General features: G+C 35.7%; 1 protein-coding gene across 2 annotated transcripts in view; it reads right to left on the bottom strand.

Moving 5' to 3' along the window:
• Col28a1 (collagen type XXVIII alpha 1 chain) overlaps positions 1-22451 on the bottom strand; it is a 197379-nt gene that overhangs the window by 160750 nt on the left and 14178 nt on the right. The window contains exons 1-3 of one of the 2 annotated variants that reach the window (XM_033758285.1): positions 11003-11147; positions 6856-7016; positions 5432-5988 (exon numbers count right to left, since the gene is read on the bottom strand). In XM_033758285.1, the coding sequence (XP_033614176.1) occupies positions 5432-5988; positions 6856-6982 (684 nt within the window). In that variant the 5' untranslated portion in view covers positions 6983-7016; positions 11003-11147. Of the gene's footprint in view, positions 1-5431; positions 5989-6855; positions 7017-11002; positions 11148-22451 lie in introns of those variants that run through there. The other variant, XM_033758283.1, reaches the window with a different exon arrangement.

Here is a 22451-nt window from a genome sequence, read left to right as displayed (position 1 = left end):
TGTGACCATGTGTTATTTGGAGCTATAAAACTCTGGCTATAGATGCTATTTATGAAAACTTACATCCCATCTATCACCCTCTCCAGTATGATTTTAAATTCCTAGCCATGTAAGTCCAGGCTGGAAACAGATGAGTCAGGCGAATCTTTAAGAGCGAGTAGGTCATATGGAGAAATGGGAACTCAGATACATGGAGTTTCTCAGTGTAAAGTGGCATCACCCCTCTGCACAATGTTTGGTAGTGCAGGCAGCATTTACAAGTCCTTGCCATATCTCTAGGCTTCCAGGACAATTCCTGGTTTTTTTTTAACCTTATATTCATCTTTCCCTTCCAGATAAGAGAAATTCTTTCACTTGTACAGTTCAACATTCATTGTTTTTCCCCTCTGCAAACAAGTTTATTTCAGTGTGAACTTATGAAGTGGCTTTTTATGAAAAAACTGAAACAAAATTTCATAACCAAGTAATACAAGAATAACAGTAGTTATTATACTGTGCATTGTTATCTTCAAAGTAGTTACTCAGAGTACAAGACATATTAATAGTAAAACATTCAAAACAAAATATCCATCAATAGTAAAGTTGATCAATAAATGAAATACTTATCAGCTAAATTTAATTTATTTATTTATCAGCTAAAGTTAATGCATGGATCTATGTAATTCAACATAGTCAAATTTCCAAAAACATAGAGTAAAAAGCAAGTTGCACAATTTGTACAATATAATTGGAATTCTGAAAATATTTAAAACACACATAAGAAACTTAGTAACCTTGAGGAAGGAGAATGGAAAAACCTCAAAAGGAGCTCATAAGAGGCAATTTTAAGAATTGATAATTCAAGTAAAATTGTAGTATTTCAAAACACCTACTAAAATTTTTTTAAATTCCAAGTTTTGTCACTTTACAACATTTTTACAATAAGCAGTATTCATATGGGTTTTTAAATTCATTAATGTATCTTTTATTTTGTCTCTTGTACAATTTTATACTTTTTTCAGATCTTCCCTTAAAAATTCAATTTTTGCTTTGTCTCATTTGCTCTTTAAAACTATGTGCCATAGATTTTAAACCACAACATAAATAACTATTTTTGAAACCCATTTATTTTGTGTTTGCTGCAATTTATATTTCTATGGAAACAGAAATGGACCAAAAACTACACAATGGATATGACTGTTTCACACAAAGAACAAAGCCTCATCCCTAAGGGCACTTACAGTTGATAAGCCTGGGGACAGAAGACAACACATAGCAGTGTAGGAAGGAGGTCCTGGGCTAGGGAATGGAGGAGTCAGTAACAAGCTGGTTTCTTGGAATAGGTGGGATTTCTGGATGATTTGCAAAGGACCAACTAATTGATGGTATGCTACTCTATATGTCAAAGTTTATGAGGAAAAGAGTCACAAAGACTAGTGTGGGCAATAAGACAAAGGAAGCAGTGAGGAGGGACATTTAACAGGAGTGGACAGAAGGCCCCACGTGGACTAAGCTGGATGCCTTGGGAAGTAGTGAAGGCCTCGATGTAGGCAGAGAGTCAGGCTATAAGGACAACAGCTGGGAGCCCATGGTAAAGCCAGAAGGGAAAGCTTGTTCAGTTACGGTCTAGGTGGATCTTTGAGTTTCAATGCAAAGCACAAATAGAGAAAGGGCATCATTAGAGCAAAAGGTGCATTTTATTAACAGATTCAGATTTTTTATGGTACTATATATGTCAAAGGAGAAGGATCAAGTGGAACTGTCAAATTTGTGAAAGAGTATGAGGTCAATGCTAGAAGGGCTGAAGAAAATATGAGAAATGGATGAAGTGATGAGCACTATAGCAAATAGGAAGAGAGAAAAGGACTTAGTGGGCAATGATAACAAATTCCATGCCCCCAAAACAAGACCCTTGCAGCTTAATATAGTAGCAAAACTGCTACCATATAACCTAGAAAGAGAACATAAATAAAGCCCTAAAGGAACCCAGGGGCAGCATAATTAATAAATGAATAAAGCATATGACTCTAAAGATGATATAAAAATTACAAATTTAATTCCTGATGTAATGGGGGTAATACCATAAATTTATATTTTTCTTAAAAATCTTCAGAAAAAGAGACTAATTTTTCATAGCCTTTATTCCCATAAAGGCTATTCAAATAATTACACTAAAGGTAACAGAGGAAAGTTTTTTTTTAATTTTCACAAAATCTTACTTTTCTAAAGGAACAAGTAATATATCTGAGACACTGGGTTGACTTCGCTTCCAAGGTTTCAATACTACTATGTAAATTATAATAGACTAACAATAAAAATATCTCACACATTCCCTTCATTTAGAATTTTCATGCCTCTTTGGTAATTCAGAACTGTTTTCATGAAGTTCTTACGTGGTACTTCCTACAGATATAAAAGGGATATAACTAGATTCTCTACATTAAAAAGTAACACGCACATTGCTGATTATAAAACAACTCAGATTAATTTCAAAATCCTTATAATGGTGTAAAAAGAAACCTGACACACACTCTCTAAATTTACTTCTATAAGATTCTATATGGTGCACACTAATCTAGAGTGACAAAAGTCAGATCAGTAGCTCAGGAGTAAGGTGCTTGCGTATTACCAAGAAGCATGGGATGACATTTGAAGGTGATGAAAATGTTTTATATTCTAATTGTGTTCATGATATCTGGTATCCTGAATATTTACATCTGTCAAAACTCATAGAATTGTGCACTTTAAGTAGATGCAGTTTTGTACTTAAATTATACCTCAGAACATTTTTAAAAACGAACTGCACCATAATTTCAAAATAAAAGGTTAAAAAAATCAACTAAAGATATAATAGAAGCAAGAAGAATTTTTCCAATGACCTGATCAGGAATCAAGTTCTGCTTCATAAACAGTTGCCATTTGGAACGCTGAAGCTGGTGTATCATTCTTTGAAGAACCTAATAAGCACTGTGGATCTGGGGAGCGTTTTGAAAGCAGAACTTCCCTCTGAAGAGAAGATAACTCACTGAGCTCCCATCTGAACAAACACAGGATGCTAAGGAAAAGTACTGTTGCTGGTAGTTTTCTGGTTTCCCCAGAAACAAACATTTCTGCCAAGAGCCTGTCTCCCCAGTTGGTCGGGAACTCTCAGAGTCAGTCTAGGGGGAACAGGAACATCCTGAGCTTGCACATCTGGCCAAACAAGGAGCTGGCTTCCCTGCATCTGTTACAGAAAGCTCTTCTCACACATAGGGTCTACAGGCCATTCATGTTCACACCCTCAAGATTCTCTTCTACAAATGCTGGAACCTTTTGTTTTAAATTAGGTGGTGAGTACTCCATGAACTATGGGCACAGTACATATAGCTAGGATCATATTTCCCTTTCATACAAAGAGCTACTCAGGATGAGCACTCAGCCCAAGCATCACAGAGCTGGGCTCACCATCTCTGTCTAAGGAAAGGCAGAACTCTCACATGTACCCTCAATCACTGAGGAGAAAAGGATAGAAATAATAGTAAATTTGAAAGTAAGATGTTGTTTAACTGCTTCAGGACAATTCTGATTGAGAAAACCTTAGAAAAATGTTACTATTCCTCTCTGAATATACTTTCATAGGACTCAGCGTGGATTCTGGGGTCTTGGCTGGCCTTAAATGTTTATCTATAAAATAGAATGATAATAATAGTAGCTATATTATAAGACTATGGCAAGCTCCCAGTGAAATAAATAATGTAAAATGCTCAGAGTGATGCCTAATACATGGAAAGCACTCAATGCACAATATTATTTAGGTAAGAAAAATAGGTTTCATGCTAAAAATAACTAATACAAAAAAGATGAGTTGAGAAAAAGATTTGGGAAAAGACAAAAGGATCAAAACCAAAACCATTATATATGTATTTAGTTTGTTCTACTTAAAGTAGTCAATAAAAGGCTATATTCCTAAAAAAAAAAATCTTTGAAATACGGCCTAGGTTTTCTTTGCAACATAGGGAAACGATCATTATGAAAGGCTCAACACCTACAGGACACATTTATCTTGCCTTCTTCTCAGGAAATCAAAGAAATCAGTGTTTTTAAGAAAATCAGTTTTTAACACTTAATAAATCAACCAATTTATCTTCAGTTTTCTCCTTGAGGAATGTAGGAAAGAGGGATTTCTTTTTTATTGTTTTGCCTTGTGTTTTCCAAAGCAAGAAGGACAGGCTCTCACATATAGCTGAGAAACCAATACAGAAAAGCACTGACACAGCTAACCAGACCAATCAAGTTGGATTTGTCGATCTGATGGGAGAGATTGTTGGTTGACTGCAGATTGCAGGTGATTTTAAATTGGATGGGCTTAACCTCTTAGAAACAAGGAGATAACTTTTTAAAGTGGTAGCCTGAACTTTGCTTAAGTAGAACGATGCAGGAATAGGTGAGACAAGAGGGTAAAAAATATTTCTGCAGATATGGAATGGGAACAGACAAGCTCAGTTACAAAAACAACAGTCCACAAGTGGACCACAAACAATATAGGTCAATAGTGTTCATAGTCCTGAGAAGTCTAAACAGGAGCATAAAGTATGATTGGAAAGTGATGCTTTCAAAATCCTCAGCACTGACAACAGGAGGGGGCCAGGGATATAGCTCAGCAGTGTCATCACAGCTTGGGAAGCACAAGGTCCTGAGTTGGATCCCCAGGACCTTAGATAGGTAGGTAGGTAGGTAGATAGATAGACAGACAGACAGACAGACAGACAGACAGACATATAGATAAAGTTTTAAGTATTATAAGACTGTGGCAAGCACCCAATGAAATAAATAATGTAAAGTGCTCAGAGTGATGCCTAATACATGGAAAGCACGCAATGCACATCATTTAAGTAAGAAAAATTAGGTTTCATGCTAACAATAACTAACACTAAAAAGACAAGAGTTGCGAAGAGGACTTGGGAAGGGACAAAAGGATCAAAACCATCTTTGAAATAGGGCCTAAGTATTCTTTGCAACATAGGGAAATATTGCTATGAAATGTGCAGCACCTAAACAGAACATATATATGTAGCGTTGACAACAATAAACTTCAGATGCTATGTCAAGAAATGAGCCCCCTACTTTCCCAGTTTATTTTGGTATAAATTGTCAAGGAAGTAGAGAGAGGCTCCAGAAAGTTTCCTTTTTCTTTTCTTTTCTTTTATTCACTCATTCATTTATTTATTTATTTATTTATTTATTTATTTATTTATTTATTTAATTTTTGTACTGGGGATCAAATTCAGGACCTTGCTGAGAGGCAGACCGCAGAACCACTGAACTAAATCCCCAGCTAGTTTCCTTTTTCTATTTCCAAAGAGAATCCTATTTTGTTCATCTTTTTAATGCAGTATCTACCCTTCTAGAATTTATGACCAAAATGATCAATATTATGATGAGAAATACAAAACTAGCTTCATTAGGTACCTACCAGGCGATCCCGAATTTTATCTATAAGGGTTGGATCATTCAGTAGTAGGACAGGTTCACTAGATGAATCCCCAGATATCAAACGAAGTTTAGCTTCATTGACTACAGTGGAAAGTCCGATGGTGATGAATGATATTCCTGAAATTCTAGCATCTTCAGAAATACTTTGAACATCTGGATTCTTTGGATGATCAATGCCATCTGTCATCAGCAAAGCCACTTTCACACCATTTTTACGCCCTTCTTTCTTAAGTAGCCTTGTAGCATTAGAGATGGCATAATAAGAGAAGGTACCTTGCCCAATTAAATTCATAGACTTGGCCCTCTGCTTAAATGTCTGAAGGTCTTTCCAAGAAGAAAAAGGCGGATCAATCTGGACAGAGCTACTAAACTGAAGGGCAGCCAGTTTGATGTCATATTTCAAGGAACGACCAGGGGTCAACTGGAAAATTTTGTCACTCAGATGATTCACAAAGTCTTTCTGCTTATCATACAGGAGAATTTTAGAACTTTCAGAGCTGTCCACGATGAAGACAATGTCTATGAAGCAAATGGAGTCTGAAATGCAACAAAAAGTTTAGACAACATAATGGTCTCTGCTCAAGGGTCAACACTGTATAAGGAGGGCCCTGACGTGGTATGTTGTGTGTTTGTTTTTAAGAGGTCAGTGAATTGAGTATTACAGACACCCTGAATGATGAGAGTGCACCTTGGAGATAAGGCTTAACTTGCAAAGAACTAAATCTCTTTCCAAGTCTAAGACACCTTCAACCCTTGTAGAATCATGAAAATCAAAAGCAAACAGATTAACAAAATATCAGATTTCTCAGTGTTAAACTCACTTGAAGTGGGAGGAAAAGAGGTGTGTCACATTTTAGAAACCCAACAGACATGAGGCAAAGTTGTCTAACAATAAATAAAGATGCTCTAATTCTCATACTGTATTCATACGACTGTGTCCCCACTTTGTTTTATTGCTGTTGTCAACTATACTAAAAGTGGAAATGACTGCACAGTATAATACTCAAAAAAGGGAAAGAAACTTATTTCAAAAACAGAGAATTTAAGTTTGAATCCTAGCTCTGTTTCTAATTATTTCGCTTATGGCCACTTTTCTTTCTAAGCTTCAATTTCTTTATCTGTGAGAGTGGCAGTTTTACAAGTGAGGCTCAAACAACATAATAAATGCACAAGTGCTCTAAAATCTCTGACATGTTCCTAAAATGGAAGTTGTATTAATTGTGTCAGGGTAGAATATCACAAATATATATGTATATGGTTTGCTCTTTGCCTCCAATACTATCACTTCTCAGCCTTTTGGCTAAGATCAAGTGTACATCAAATGCCACTTAGGAATGATAAAATGTAACAATGTTTTAACAGGAAAGAACTAATGAATAAAAAGTAAAACAAAACTTTTTTTACCCTGGAAGTCATTTTTCCTTGCAAGTAAATTTGGCTTTGATCCTTTCCTTCTTTGTCCGTATACCATTTGGCTTATAAAAGGCAGCAAAAGCAGGATACAGGAGAAAAAATATCTATTCCACATCATGGTAGGTGGTGAAAAATCATCTGCCTGGTAGCACCTTGAAATAGAAAAATCAGTTATAAATACTTTAATGAATTTTCTCTTTTTAAATTTCCCTCTTAGTCAAAAACTGGCATATGACTGGAGAAAGAAGTTTTCATTGACATTTCTAGAAAAACACTCACACTGATATTTTATCTTCAATTTATTTTTATTAGTACATATTTGTGATACACAATGATTACACTCATCGTTGGCAGCTGGTACATGTACATAACACATCTTAATTATTTTTACGTCCCCTTCTTTTTCCCCCCTCCCCTCATCCTGCATCAATTGGTCCCTTTCTTCATTTACAAAAGATATATCTCCCTGTTTCTTTTTAATCCATCTTTTATTATGCTCTTTATTTATTTATACTTTAGGTTTCTCATACAATACGATATCTAAGCTTGTATGTCTGATTTATTTCACTTCACATTGTGGTCTCAAGTTGTATCCATATGTCTACAACTAATCCAAATTTGTCCTTCTTTTTTATTTTTTGGTACTGGGGATACAATTTGGGACTTTGTGTTTGAGAGGCAGGCAGTGGAACCACTGAATTAAATCCCCGGCCCTAAATTTATTGTTCTTTAGAACACAATAGTACTCCATTGTGCATGAACACCATATTTGCTTTATCCATTCATCTGTTGATAGGCATATAGGCCACTTCCAAGGTTTAACTATAATGAATGGTACAGTTTTAAACATGAATATGCATGTATGCATGTATGTGGGGTCTTTAACTCTTTCTGGAGGAACCCTAGAAGGGGAAGAGCTAGGTCAAATAGAACTTCTAGTTCTACTTTTTGAGGAATCTCCCAAGGGATTTCCATAGTGCTTGGACCAGTTTGTACTTCCACCAACAATGTAGATAGGTTCTTTTTCCCCCACAGTCTCACTAGCATTTGTTATTATTCAATTGCTTGATGAGATCCATTCTTCCTGGACTAAGATAGAACCTCAGTGTTATTTTAATTTGCATTTCTCTAATGGCCAGAGATGTTAACCATGTTTTCATGTGTTCATTGGCCATTTGTACTTCTGAGAAATGTCTGTGCACTTCAGTTGCCCATTTTTTGACTGGGTCACAGAGAGAATTTTAAGTTTTTAATCCACGTAAATCATAGCAACATGACAAAACACTTATTAATAAACATTTTTATGTATCCAAATAACTATAATCAAATAGCTCTAATTTATTATATTATTAGAAGCAAGGAGTAAAGAGAGCCATTTAAGAACATTTCAGTCCCACTCTGTATGGAAAATGTGGTTCAATCCTAGCATTTGTTTTGACATTTCCAGGGTTAATTCTCTCCATAGTAATTCTCCAAAGTCACTCGTTTTCATTATAACTGATTCCTGAGAAACCTAACATTTTGCAATACAGATAAACTCCACCATTTGAGTCCTAGTATTATACATACAATGTCAGTGCATTCAGAAGTCACCCCAATCATTAAATTGCCCTTCCATTTCCATAGAACTCCATTTCTGTTTTCTACTCTCGCTTTGCAAACTTTGTCTCCACCAGTGTACCAAACTAGAACTTCATATCCAAAGAATGTGAGCACAAAATAACACTGTCCTTCCAGTGTTCACTACAAGAATTTACAGAAGGCCAGGGATTTAGCTCAGTGGCGCCTGCCTCACAAACTCAAAGTCCTGAGTTCAATCTCTGGTACCAACAACAACAAAGAATTGACAGAAAAAGACTGACAGTCAGGAAGTGCTCTGCCCACCCCACAGTCACATGAAACTACTGTTCTGGGAAGGTTAACAATGAAAATTCTAATTCTGCATTAAAATCCTCAGTCACCTTCACTAGTCAATATGCCCTGATGTACACCAAAATACTTTTGGTGAGGTTTTTTTGGTTTTTAGTTTTGTTTTTTGGTTTTTAGCTTTATTTTTTGATCAAACTTGGGACCTTCAGCTTGTGAGGAAGCCAGCGGCACCACTGAACTAAATCCTCAGCTCTTACACCAAACTACTTTTAAACCTAGAAAATTCTGTAATAAACAAAGGCTGCTGTGTTGGAAGTTCAGTATGCCCAAGAGAATCGGAATGAGGAAATTTTTTTTTTTAGCTAATGTTCAGTATGGTTTGAAATGCTTTCCTGATTAAACTATATTGACTTCAGGAGTTCTGGAAAAGGAATCATACTTTCCTTCTTTGGCACCTAGCCTTCAGGCAATGTAAAGTGTGAACTCATGAGCATGATATTTCCAGGCTCTAAACAGAGGGTAGATATACATAGAAAGGCAGTGAGGAGTGAAACAGGAGACTGACTTCTTTCATACTTGCTAGATGGTGAACCCCAAAAGGAAGCAAAGCTATTGGATTGGGGACAGAGCAATGAATGGATTAATGTCATACTCTGTTCCCCAAATAACACTGTCCAACAGATAGTTCGTTAGAAGCACTTCACTGCTATACAACCGAGCATCTCTGCTGACAAATATATCAAGTGCAATTTCTTAAATGCCAACTGATCTTCAGATCAAGTATGATAAGGTCTAAAGATAGCTAGGAATATACAAGAAAATAGGACCTGTGCTAAGGAAATAGAACACATGAAGGACATCCCTCCTTAGGTAATCCCTTTGCTAACCAAAGAGAAGAGGACAAAGGACAAACAATTCTGAATATTAGTGTAAAGATAAGGCTATATAGCAAACCCCAGCTGCTATTACATTTTCAAAGGAGAAAAATCATTGACCACATGTCGCTGGTATTACATTAAGATTTTTATCTGGTAGAGTTCATATCATAGTGAACATTTCCAGAGTTTTAGAAATAAGAGTTTGAGAACTAAATTTCACTGAGAACAAGAGAAATTTGATAAGATATATGGTGGAGCAACTCTTCAAAAACCTAAAGAAGGTGATTTCCATGTAGGATCCTGAGAAGAAACCACTTTTTCCTCATTTAAGTCTTTGGAAATTCTAGTTTTAAATAATGACATCTTTCCTTCAAACTAAGCACTTGATTGTACAGGTGTTTTTTTATTTTTTTGCATGTAATCATGATTTCATGCCTGAACCCCATATATGGTATTCACTAACATAATTTATCCAATAGCAATAATCATAGTATCTTATATTTTATTAGCATCCTTTCTGACAGTTTTTATCTAGCTCTCCCAAACTAAAATCTTGCTATTCCTTTTTGCTTCATTATGTATTCAAAGAACATTCTTCTACTTATTTCTTCTCTAGTGTTTAGTTCTTGTGCTTTCCTAAATTCTTTCTCCTTCATTAATTTGGCATTATGATATCCTACCCTCTTCTAATCAGCTTTTATTGGTTTTCATTCCCTCTGTTTTTAATAATTCTCACCTTTCTATTAGATTTCATGTGCAAATATAATGGGCTTCAGGGGTCAAAAATATCATCAGTTAAATGAAAGAAATATAAGCTTTCATATTTACCATAGGTTGAATTTTATTAATGCAGAAGCAATGATGATTTTTAGCCAAATGCTAATTTTTTGCTTTTTTTTTTTTTGGCTAAATACTGTGATATATAAACCTGAGCATATTTTATAATATTTCAGAAATGAAATTATCCTTCAGTTTACCAATTTTATTGAATGATTAAGAGTTTACCAATTATATTCAGTGTTTGCATCTTGTTTCTACATGAAGACAAAATGACTAAAAGAAATCAGTCAATTCAAATTGCCAAACTACCCAAATTATATTCTGTAATTAACCCTGAATTATAAAAACTTGTTCTAAATTATTAAATGCCCCCCCAAAATTAACATTACTATCAGGCAATTTAGTACTATAAATTAATAATAAATACAATTTACATTTACATATTTTAACAATTAGTCATATTTATGCCATAATTGATTTAAAGTACTAACAAAGGATTAAAAAATTGATAAGCTTTCTTTGCATAATAAGTACATAAATCATTTGGTCTTCCACAGACCTTAGATGACCCTTTCTTATTAAAGTGGTTAAAGCAAAGCAATATAGCTTACCTTATAAAAGTTATCAAACAGGAATTAAAGACTGGTTGAACAAATGCCCACAGCAAGGACTACTGTTTAGGATGGAGTTAACTACTTGATATTGTTCTGTTCTGTGAGAAATAAAAATTGTCTTTGCCTTTGGATCTTTTGCAATCTTTATTCTTGTTTATTAGACCAAGTTAAAGCAAGAATGGTTAGGCATCTGGCCAGGGTGCAAGATCTGGGTGGGATCAGGAAGCAAGTTAAAGGCACAGTGCTCTCTCAGAGTAAGTCTGGGTTTTCCTGACTGTTGTAAAAAATAACCTGAGCAAATTTTCTATATTTCAAGCATTTATTGACACTCTGTTTTTGTTTCTCATGGCGTGTCATTCTCCTTTAATTCCTATTTTTTCTTTTTCTACCACATGCTAAGAGAACAGTTCTAAACTTCTCTGTGAAGGATTATAAATGATATCAGACTCAGATTAAAAGCTGACATTTGAAGCGTGGTTGATAATTATGAAAGTTTTTAGAGGTTTATTAGTCAAGCCTTTATGATTTCTGAAATTTTTCATAGCAAAAAACTGATATAATATGCAGTGAAAGTGTAGTCTGAGATTAACATTAGTTCCCCACTAGGTTCTAGGGTAGCCTCTCACACTTAGGAAATATAACTAAGAGGTAACTAACTGTACTATGGTCAATATTCTGAAGTCTTCAGGCAAAAAAGTCCCTGTAAGTGTTCCATTGTTTTTTCCCCTCTCTTCTACCTTCTGCTTATAGTACTTAGTAAGTTAATGTCATAGCTGCAAAATACCCTGCCAAGAAACCCACTTGACCCCTCAACAAGTGACCAGTAGACTTCTAGTGGGCTGTCTATGAGACAGAGGCCATACATCAGCTTTCTTAGGGAAACATTTTAACATTGATGGACCCTTCTCCTTGAACAATAAATAATAGCTTCCATTTCGTGATCACTTAATAAGGACTAAGCACTGTGCTGAGTACTTTACATGCATTATTTCATCTGGTCCTCCACAAGAACGCATTTTTAAATCACAGAAATGAAGAACAGATGAGTGGTTAACAGTGGTTATGAAAGGAGCAGGGGGAGGAGTACAGGGAAGACAGCTATGTGTCTATAAAAGGGCAACATGAGGAATCTGCATGGTAACAAAAGGATCAGTATTTTCACTATCAACATCCACATCTTGATCTTGATATTATACTAGAGTCCTACAGGATGCTACCATTGGGAGAGATCAAGTGAAGGATGCACAGAATGCTCTGTCATTTCTTTCAACTGCCTGCCAACCTACAATTACCTCAAAAAAATTTAAAGGAAATTTCTTAAATAAACAGAAGGTAAACATGTTCTCAAAGAAAAATAAAGAATTCACCTTTTGTGGACATGGAAGCAAAGAAGAGTGCAGTAACTTTCCCCAGGTTGTACCTAAGCTACAAATGCCAGGATGGGACCTATCTCAGGTTTGCCTGACCCTTGAGCCTCATTTATAACAACCTCTGCATCACTAAACTAAGTACAGTACCTACATGAATGTTTATGTTTTCATTGTCTCCTTGTCATGAGTAGCTTTTGAGGAACTGAGGAAGTTTTGTAGGGCTGTCAGTAAAAGTGGAAATTCACGGGGAACAACTATGTATGTACCATAGATGTTAGCCACACCTCTGACTTTCATGAGACTGGAACAAGGCATAGGAAGCGACTTTTTTCCAGGCCAACTCTTTTTCCTAGGGCAAATTCACAACATACAGAATAATATCCCTAAGAAGCAAATTGGCAATTCCTAGAGGGAGAAGTAGACTAAAGCCCTCCTGTTTTGTAGCTGTTCTTATTAAAGTGAGGGGTTAGAGTTCTACCTACTGTTCCCTTCCAACCCACAGTGTGCAAAGAGGGTAAGCCAAACCTAAATTTTGCAGCCTCTCATTCCCAGGTGTGGCACTCACTCAGCATAGTTGTGAATGTGTCTCCAAATTCTTATATTCTACTTATATAAAGCAATTGGCATTATACCCAGAAAAGCAATGTACCATGGCTAAGGCCTGTAACTTTCACCCTAAGTGATCTTAAATTAGTGCATATTTCCACATACACCAGATGAGAAAGCACGATAACCATGACTTCCCAAAGGTAATGTGGGGCCAGGGATTTAGCTCAGTGCTACCACTGCCTGCCGCACAAGTGCAAGGACCCGAGTTCGATCCCTGGAACCAAAGGGGGGCGGGTAATGTGAAGCCCATGCTCTTCTGAGAGTTCTTCAGCAGTAATTGTTATAGAAAAAGATCACACCATTTTCCGTCATTACTACTGTGGATGGCCCAGTGGAATCAATGTCAAAATCTCCATTTCAGCAGTGTAGTAGTATTTTGAGGTCCTAGAATCATTCACAAGAAGTTAAAATCTGTTATGATTTGCATACTCAGAAAACAATCTTCAGGAAGTCAAAAAAGACTAGTCACAAGCCAGCTCACACTTGCATCAAGGTGATATATTTGGAATGAGACTAAGGCATAGTGTAACATTTTATTTCTGCCAATTTTAGCCATTCCCATGCTGCTGAACCCTGAAAAGAATATTACAAACTGAGAAGGGAGAGCATTCCATAGCATTTGGACCAAATTTGGAAAATTCATCGTTAGAAGTCCCTATTTTGGTTTCATTCTAAAAGCCTGATACAGCAGAAATTCTAATACCTACCCAAAACTCTGGTTTCTGGGATTCATTATCCCCGTTGGCTTCAAGAGTATCATTTAGACATCCCCCATGTCTTTCATCAGTGAAATAGAAAAACATCAAAATGATATCAGTCCTATTTATCAGCAAAGCGAAAGAGTCAAAGACAATAAGGAAATGAAAATGATCATTGGTAATAATATTTAGAAAATGCACTACTGCACAAGTTTGGAATAGTGAGAGTCTACTCCTCCCTCTGCTCTCCAAATTCCAGTTGAGTTGACATTTCCGAGTGTCTTCTATTCCTTTCTATTATTATTCTTACTTAACTATTTTTAAATAATTTTAGGTTCACAATAATAATATCTCAATCATTTTATCTTGTTTACTCCATAATACACCTCATTTTATTCATCATGTGGCCCCCACTTGTGTAATGGTCACATACGCAGAACACATTGTCTCCTAGTCCACAATTACAGCATAAATTTTAATTGTACTAAACTGAAAACTATTAAAATGTTCCTTCCTCTAAAATGTTCCTCTAATATTGACATTTCTGGTTTCCATGTAGTTTACTCCATACTAAAAGCAATTACTTCACACCAAAATAGCCAAGGTGCTATCTGCAAAAAGTTATAATTTTCCTTTCCAATAAATACCAAAAAGTATATTGGCCTATGGCCTATGTCTTGGGTTTGGGTGGGTTTTTAGTTTGTTTGTTTGTTTGTTTTGTTCTGGAGATTGAACTTGAGTCCTTGCGCTTGTGAGGCAGGTGGCAGAACCACTGAGCTAAATGCTGGGCCTTGGGGGTCCAATTTTTTAAATTATCCCTTCACTTAGTGGATAGAGCATTCTTAATGTTTTCATGCTGCATCCACTGAAAGAAAAAAAAAACAGATCTATTTAAACCTTGATTAAACTTGCTCTTAATGGAGAAAATGTTTGCTGTTTTTCACTTAGCTGATTCTGCTTTCTGATATTAAAAGGTGTTATTTCAAATCTTGGTGAATTCTTTAACCTTATCCCTCCTCCCCCACTTAGTATTTAAATATTTTTGTACTAGGGTCAAATAATAGCACTGAATCTCAGAGATTCAATCTCTACTGGATGTAGAGATAACTTTTATTTAATTCTTCCATTTCATAGTTAATAAAATAGAGGATACGCTTTGAAACCCATCCGAATGTCAGATCATGAATCAATGTGTGACCAAGTTTAGATTATTTTGCATTAACTGAACATTTTTCATTATCCCTATATACCCCAAGAGGTTTGTTAGTTTTTGTACCATCCAGACTTATGCTAGAACTGTAGAAAAAACAAGAGTGTATAGTCAACAATTAATGTTTGTAAAATATGGGTTTAATAGGGCCCTTTACGAGTCTCAGATCTCACCAAATAAACATTAATTCCTGCCCTGAGCCATGAAAAGCAATGAACACTCATTTTCAGAACTGAATTAGTTCTCCTCTAGGTTTAGATAGTTCTGCCTGAGCACCTGGGGATTGTTACTCTGACTGCAGTGCTGTGGACCACGTTATTGACATCTGACCAAAACATAGTCAGTCATGTAGCTAGGTATCATCATTTGCATGAATTTGGAGAAACTTCCCAGCTATTTAAATTTTCTGGTCAGAGTATTTGAAATTTAATAAGAATATCCAAAAATGGAGGTTTTTAATTAACAGTTTCCTAGAACAAAAAATACTTAAAGAACATTAGGTAACATTATCCCATAGTTAATTATGACACTAATTTACACAGCATTGTCCTTGCTTAATAGTCATCTTTTTTTAGTTACATCTCAATTACATAATTCCTCTTGTTCAGTAGTTTGTTTCTTATGTCCATTTAAACTTTGTAGTAAAGTAAATCATTCATAGACAAAGTTTACAGTGAAAAGAATGCAAGGTGAATTAATATGTTTACTAAGTGGAAATATGAAAAAAACTTTTTTAAAAACAATTGACTTACTATAATCATTATTCATTGTTCATGGCCACAACTACAAATTCTAAAACTACACATATATAATTTTATTTACTATAGGTAACTTTTTGTTTTATTTTGTATTTTCTATTATGCTAACAGGCCAAATTCAGACAAGTCAAATGAATAAATTAGTTAAGATTGACCAGGAGTCTTTAGGGATTATTATTCTAAAAAGATATTTGGGCACCACCTTGTGGAACTTTGTAGAAACACAGTGTGAAAATCAGTTTGTCAGCTATCATTAACTAATTAAAATTATTAATTGCCTATGAGATTGAACAAGTAGAATGAAAGTTGCTTTCTACAAATTTCCTAAAGAATGAGGGGATGAATCAAAGCACTAGTAAAACTATTGTACATTTTATATAAAGCAATAAACTAAAGTAACATCTGATGAAATTCATTTAATTACCTTAGTTCCTACTATATGTGAGGCACCGATAGAAAACAAATAATGCACAGTCACTTCAGTCCAGTGGAGGCAATAGGCAAGGAAAAAAGGCAATGGCAGATTTTCCCAACGGAACATTTAACTGTTTATATTTCTAGGGTATAGTGTGATAATTCAATATATGTATACAATGTGCAATGATCAAATAACGAACACTCCTATCTCCTTAAATTTCATCTTTTTTTCAAAAAAATGTTTAAGTAATGGAGTTTGAATTCTAGCTAGTGAAACCATGCTGAAATTTTGAGAACAAAGTGTACTGATGTCTACAACTTATTTTAAAGTGCATAATTAAAGCAATAAGATGGATAGAGAAATAAGTAAGTGGATAGATATGTTAGATATCCTTAAAGCACGAATGTCAATTCTAGAAGGCAGGTGATAGGTAGTAGGTTTGTGATATAATTCAGTCAATTTTTCTGTGTGCCTGAATTTTTCATAACAAAATGATAGACCAAAAAAAGAGACATTCAAAGAGAGTACATTGCCCAGACTTTGTTGGGAAGTTGGAAGTATACTACAGGAACAAAGGATGATATGGGTTTCTCCAACCATGATTTCCTACGCAAGTTTTCACACAAAGGGATTCTCTCCAAATTTCTCCTTTGCTCTCTGCTCTCCAGCCTGAATTTATATTTCTGCTTCATAGCCTCCAAAAAAATCTATCCCCACCTCAGAACTTTTGCTCTTGTAGTTTTTCTCTCCAAATCTCTACATAGAAAGTTCCTCATCATTCATAATCATTTTCTATCTTCAAAGAGGTCTTCCTGGCTAATGATATCTCATCCCTGTTAACTACTTATTTATAATCACAGTCCCTTGTAGCATCAAGAGAATAGGAATTTCATCAGTCTAGTACAAAGGTCAGTTAAATGGTCAATGAATATTTCAAGATTTGCAGAACATATGATCTCTGTTACATTTACTCAACTCTTCCACTGTAGCACAAAATCAGCTTTAGACAATATATGAAAAAATGAACATGGTTATGTTCCGGTAAAACTTTATTTACAAATAGAGGCAGCAGGACAGATTTGGCCAATGGGACATATTTGGCTAATCTCTACCCTAGTTCTCTAATACCAAGAATAGTGAACAGCTCACAGATGCTCATAAAAATTAATAAATATTTGCAAAATAAGTGAATGAAAGTATTAGGATCAATGAAACCAACTCATTAGACATGCCCAAAGACAGAAAACTCAGTAAAGGACATAGACTAGATTCTAGACTCCACTGGGACTTCATATTTGTTAATTGGATTTCTTCTCCTATCTTTCCTCATGCCAAGCCCTCCACAGTCTCCCTTGGACACTAGATTCATCTGAAAAAAGCATAATTTTAATCGGGTCACTTTCCAAATCTATAGTTTTTAAGAATAACGTATAATATTACTGTAACCATGAACTTTTCACTCTTAGTAACAGAATCATGATTCAAATTAGGTTAAGCAAAAACAAAGTCACAGGATCTTGTTAAAATGTAGATTCAGACTGGTGACCTGGGATGCTACAGGTCTAACAATCATATCAGTGCTGTTCATCCCAGGACAAACAAAGCTCTGTATAACTGAATCTACATATTAACCAATTTGATTAGCACTTTCTTCCTGACCCCCCCCTTTTCTTTCTTTGATTCAAATTAGGTTAAGCAAAAACAAAGTCACAGGATCTTGTTAAAATGTAGATTCAGACTGGTGACCTGGGATGCTACAGGTCTAACAATCATATCAGTGCTGTTCATCCCAGGACAAACAAAGCTCTGTATAACTGAATCTACATATTAACCAATTTGATTAGCACTTTCTTCCTGACCCCCCCCTTTTCTTTCTTCTTGTGTGTGTGTGTGTGTGTGTGTGTGTGTGTGTGTGTGTGTGTGTGTGTGTGTATGCATGCCAGGGATCAAACTCTGGACCTTGCACTTGCAAGGCAGGTTGAGAAACACTAAGCTAAATCCCTGGCCCTTCCTGACCGTCTCTTGGTTCTATTTCTTGTGTTGGTTTTGTTTCTCTGTAACTGCAATAAACACTTCCCCCAGCTGGAGAAGGACTTGCCCACTGACAGTCTGGATTCACATCACTCCAGTTTTAGGGCTTCCCCACCAAAGGTAAGAGATTGTCTTTCTTGAGACCTATAGCACAGAGTCCCAGTCATGAGTTCATCCATGGTTCAATCACTCCAGCCAGAAAATGATATTCTCTGAGTAGCCAGCATGGATCACCGTCCATCTGTGTTAGAGGGAGTGTGTCTGAGAGCCTCATCAGATGTATACAATTCCCAGAAGGAAAGACGGGCTCTAATAGGGGCCAACAATGTAGATGTCCCCATTACCTACAACATATACAGGGAAAAAAGTAGTCCCTTTCCTAGCACTGGAAGAAAATATTTAAAATTTTAGTTGTATAAAACTGTTTGCTCATTCTGATAACATCCAACTGTTTTCAGAATGCTACTTCTGCTGGCATATAATTTTGGGGCATCTCTCTGCCCCTTATTCAATTTCCTTGTAGGAAGAGGAGTTAGATTTATCCTAAATAATAGGGGTGAAAGTCTAACACTCATTGTTTCATTTTGCTTGAATTAGTAAAACTGTTAAAAGTTCTATTAGCAAAAAAAGTTCTACGCTCATTTCAGGCATCTTCTCCTTACTTATTCAAATCCAAGGATGAGAGGCAGTGAGTAACACCATATGCAACAGTAGTGATCTAAATAAAGTCCAAAGTATTAGAGATACAAACCACGTTCAGCATTACCAGTGATAACAGTGATATTTTGATCTCCAGGACTCTGCCTGCTAAGTGTATTTCTCAATTAACTTCAAACCCAGAGGAAAAGGAAGAATGTTGCAAATAATGATCACTCTTAATACCAATCTCCCCATGTGTATATATGTAGGCATAAAGTGAGCACGTCATTTCATTCTTTATATACTCTCTAGTCCCCAATATCTACCTTGTAAAATAAATGCAAATGAAAAAACACTTAGGTTAAAAGGAATAATTTTCGTTATTAAAATTTTAAAGAGCTAGTGGGAATATCAATAGCAGCTGGAAACACAAAAATTTCCATTGCTTTTACTAGAAGGAGTGATCCTATCCTATTCTATTTATTATTCAGGGTAGGTTTACTTGCATCCAATAACGTCAAGGCAGCTGCTGATACATCAGCATCCTTTACAAGCTACTAAATGATAGTTTTGTTTCAGACAGTTATAAAAAGTTATAAGAAAAAAACAGCTCTCAGGCAATAAGACATTCATTTAGTATAGTACTTCAACATGTATAGGTATTAATATAAGGAAATACCTCTATGTTAACAGAGAATGCCTTACATCTTCACTTAGTCTTCTAGAATTTACATGGAGACAAAGAAGTAGGCATATACCGCAGGACTGAGCCAACAGTGATGTTCATGCTAGGTAAATGCTCAACCACTGAGCTGCATCCTCAGCCAGGAGTGTAAAAATTTACATACTAAACCACATACACAAAAAGCCCTACTTTGATTTCTAAGTATGAACTTAGCTTGCTCCAGACAATAGAAAAATACAACTTACATTTGTTTGCAGAAAAATTATTGACTATTTTCCTTTTTCAAACAGTCCCTTGTTCTTCTAGTTAAATTCAGCCCCGTGGGGCTCTTCAATTGATGCTCAACATGCATAATTTTTGCAAACTAAAAACTAAAAAAAAGAAGTGAATATGATACATGTGTTTTTCCTTGGCTGACATGTTAAATAACAAATGTAGATTGGGCTTTTAACTTTCAAACTTTCAAATTTATTATTACATAAATAATTACATAGATGCTTTTGCATATTAATAAAAACTAAGTTGCTTTCAAAGGATTATTTCTGAATCCACCACATAAACATCTATCACATAATAATATTGTTAATAGCCTGAGAATTTGCCTGGATGTAATCATGGTGAATGTTCCTCATGATATCTGGCATCATTCCATCACTGTGCGATATAGCAAATAGGCCCTTTTCTCCAGCTTTCTGCTACCTGGCAACTGTCAGAATAACCAATGTGTCCTGGAGGCACTGAATCTGCAGTCTGCAGAACTACAGGTTTTTGCCATTTGTACATCACACTCTTTGTGCAATTAACAACTGGGTAAAAATGAAAAACAATGTTTTGTCTATATATTATGATATTTTGTAATTTATATTGTTTTCATTAAAGATTTGAATTTTCAAGGGCAGGGACAAGGGGAAAAAAATGAGAACCAAGACCTGCCATGTAGAGGTACAAGATCCCAATAATGAATGTAACTGTACTGTATACCTAGAATGTACCAATAAACTCAATAAAAAGAAAAAAATAAAAATAAATAAGCAAATTTTCTGGGCTAGGGATATGGGGATGTTTGTGGTAGAGTCCTTACCTGCATGGACAACACCCTGGGTCCCTTTCCTAGCACTGGAAGAAAATATTTAAAATTTTAGTTGTATAAAACTGTTTGCTCATTCTGATAACAGTTGGATGTTATTATTAGTGAAAAAGCAGGGCTCTGTAGGATGCATTATAAAATAAGTTTATTTCCCCCAGTGCTCTTTCTGTTTTCAGGGGACAGGATTTTCCTTGCCACTTGGCTGAAATCACAGATAGGAGTCACAAATCTCTAAGTCAGTCTTTGATATAAAAGCTCATTTCTTTTACATTTTATCATAAAAATTACCTCATTCCCATAATTAAAATGTTTACCTTGTACAATAGGCAAACGGAACTGGACAGTTCTTTCCTCAGCACAGGCTTGTTTCAGACTGGAAGCCACAGTAAGGCAGGAGACAGGGCCAACTTCTTCAGGCCTCCACTTCATGCTGCACCGCCTCCCGAAACTCATGAATAGCAGTTTTAAGTCATTCCAGGCAGAAGTGAAGGGAATATCTGATTAACTAGTTATTGCCTTGCTCTGATTTTGAGAAGTATTCATATGATCTTTGCTTCTCACTGGGGAGCTCTTGTGCATTTTCTGGAGGCTGCTTTGCTATGGATCTATCACCCAAAATTCTCCTTATGCCAGTCTTAATTCAAAGTCTCTTCCCTGCTGGGTGTCCAAAACAATCTCCAATTTACACTGTTTTGTTCCCAAAGGAACACCTCCAACACTTCTCTAAGAATGCCTCCCTCTTGCCAGAAAGTCTTACTGAATCCTCCAGGCTGACTCTCTTGCCCTTCTGCCCAACCTGGCTCAGAAAGTGATCACTGATCCTCTATCCTGACAAACTCTGGGAGTAAATGTTGTTACTAACAGACACACCTCTCCTGCCTTGGCCTTCGGTACTAACGAATCCCAGTGAGGAACAGTGATGGCTGTAATATTTATCACACTCTCAAGGAATTTACACTGGAAATACAATATAGTATTATTATAATGAAGTCTGTCTATCTATGTGTATAAACAAACTAGGAGTCTAAGAGAAGCGCAGAAAAATGCTAAATCCAGAAGGTAGACATTACCTCTAACAAGAAGTGATTTTTAAGGAGAAGCTGGAGGCATGTATCTTGAAGGATGGATAGGATTTAATGTTTCTAAATCTCAAAAGGGGACATTCCAGCAAAAAAACAAAAGGGCAGGTTCTAGGGAAAGTGCCATGGAAAAGTAATTGGGAACAGTTCAGTGGGGTAGAACTAGAATGAGCTAATGGATCAAGTGGGGAAAATACACTGGGCCAGAATGGGGAAAACTTCACGCTGGTAACATTTTTTTAATATTCTGGAAGCATTGTACATAAGAAGCCCAAAATATAAATAAAGATTAAAATAAAAGATAATAGGATAATAAGATAGATCTTGTGCAAAAGGGAAAGAAAACACAAGATAGAGAGCGGGAAGGCAGAGGGAATGGAAAGGAAATAAAAAAGAAAAGATGTATTATGCACATGTCTCAACTCCCCACAAGGAATGTAATCGTTACATACTGCCAGCATGTCCTAGCAAAAAAATGAAAATGGAAAAGAAAAAGATCCTGGAAGCTTTTGTGCATGTCATATGGGGAGAAATATTCACAATTATATGTGATTTCTTCAACCTTAAATAATCCATACATATGCTTCATTTATACAACACATTAAAAATCTACTAATGTAATAAAGTCATAGTTCTGAACCAAACTGTTAAACATCAGTGAAATCTTAATCCCTCTTCTCAAGATAATTATACAGTTACTTTGATTAGTTGAAACACAAATTTTCTTTCTCATCAACTGTAATGACTTATAATACTAACAGCTTACGTAAAGCCTGAGCCATTTGAATGTTAATCTATAGGGAGCATGAACAAATAAAGGATTCTAAGTAAAGTATCACTTGAGGCATACTTCAGGCAGATC

The sequence above is a fragment of the Fukomys damarensis genome, unplaced genomic scaffold (genome assembly GCF_012274545.1).
Source record: "Fukomys damarensis isolate Sample0158 unplaced genomic scaffold, DMR_v1.0_HiC HiC_scaffold_4, whole genome shotgun sequence".
Taxonomy (NCBI): Eukaryota; Metazoa; Chordata; class Mammalia; order Rodentia; family Bathyergidae; genus Fukomys; species Fukomys damarensis.
This window is presented reverse-complemented; position numbering and strand designations above follow the sequence as displayed.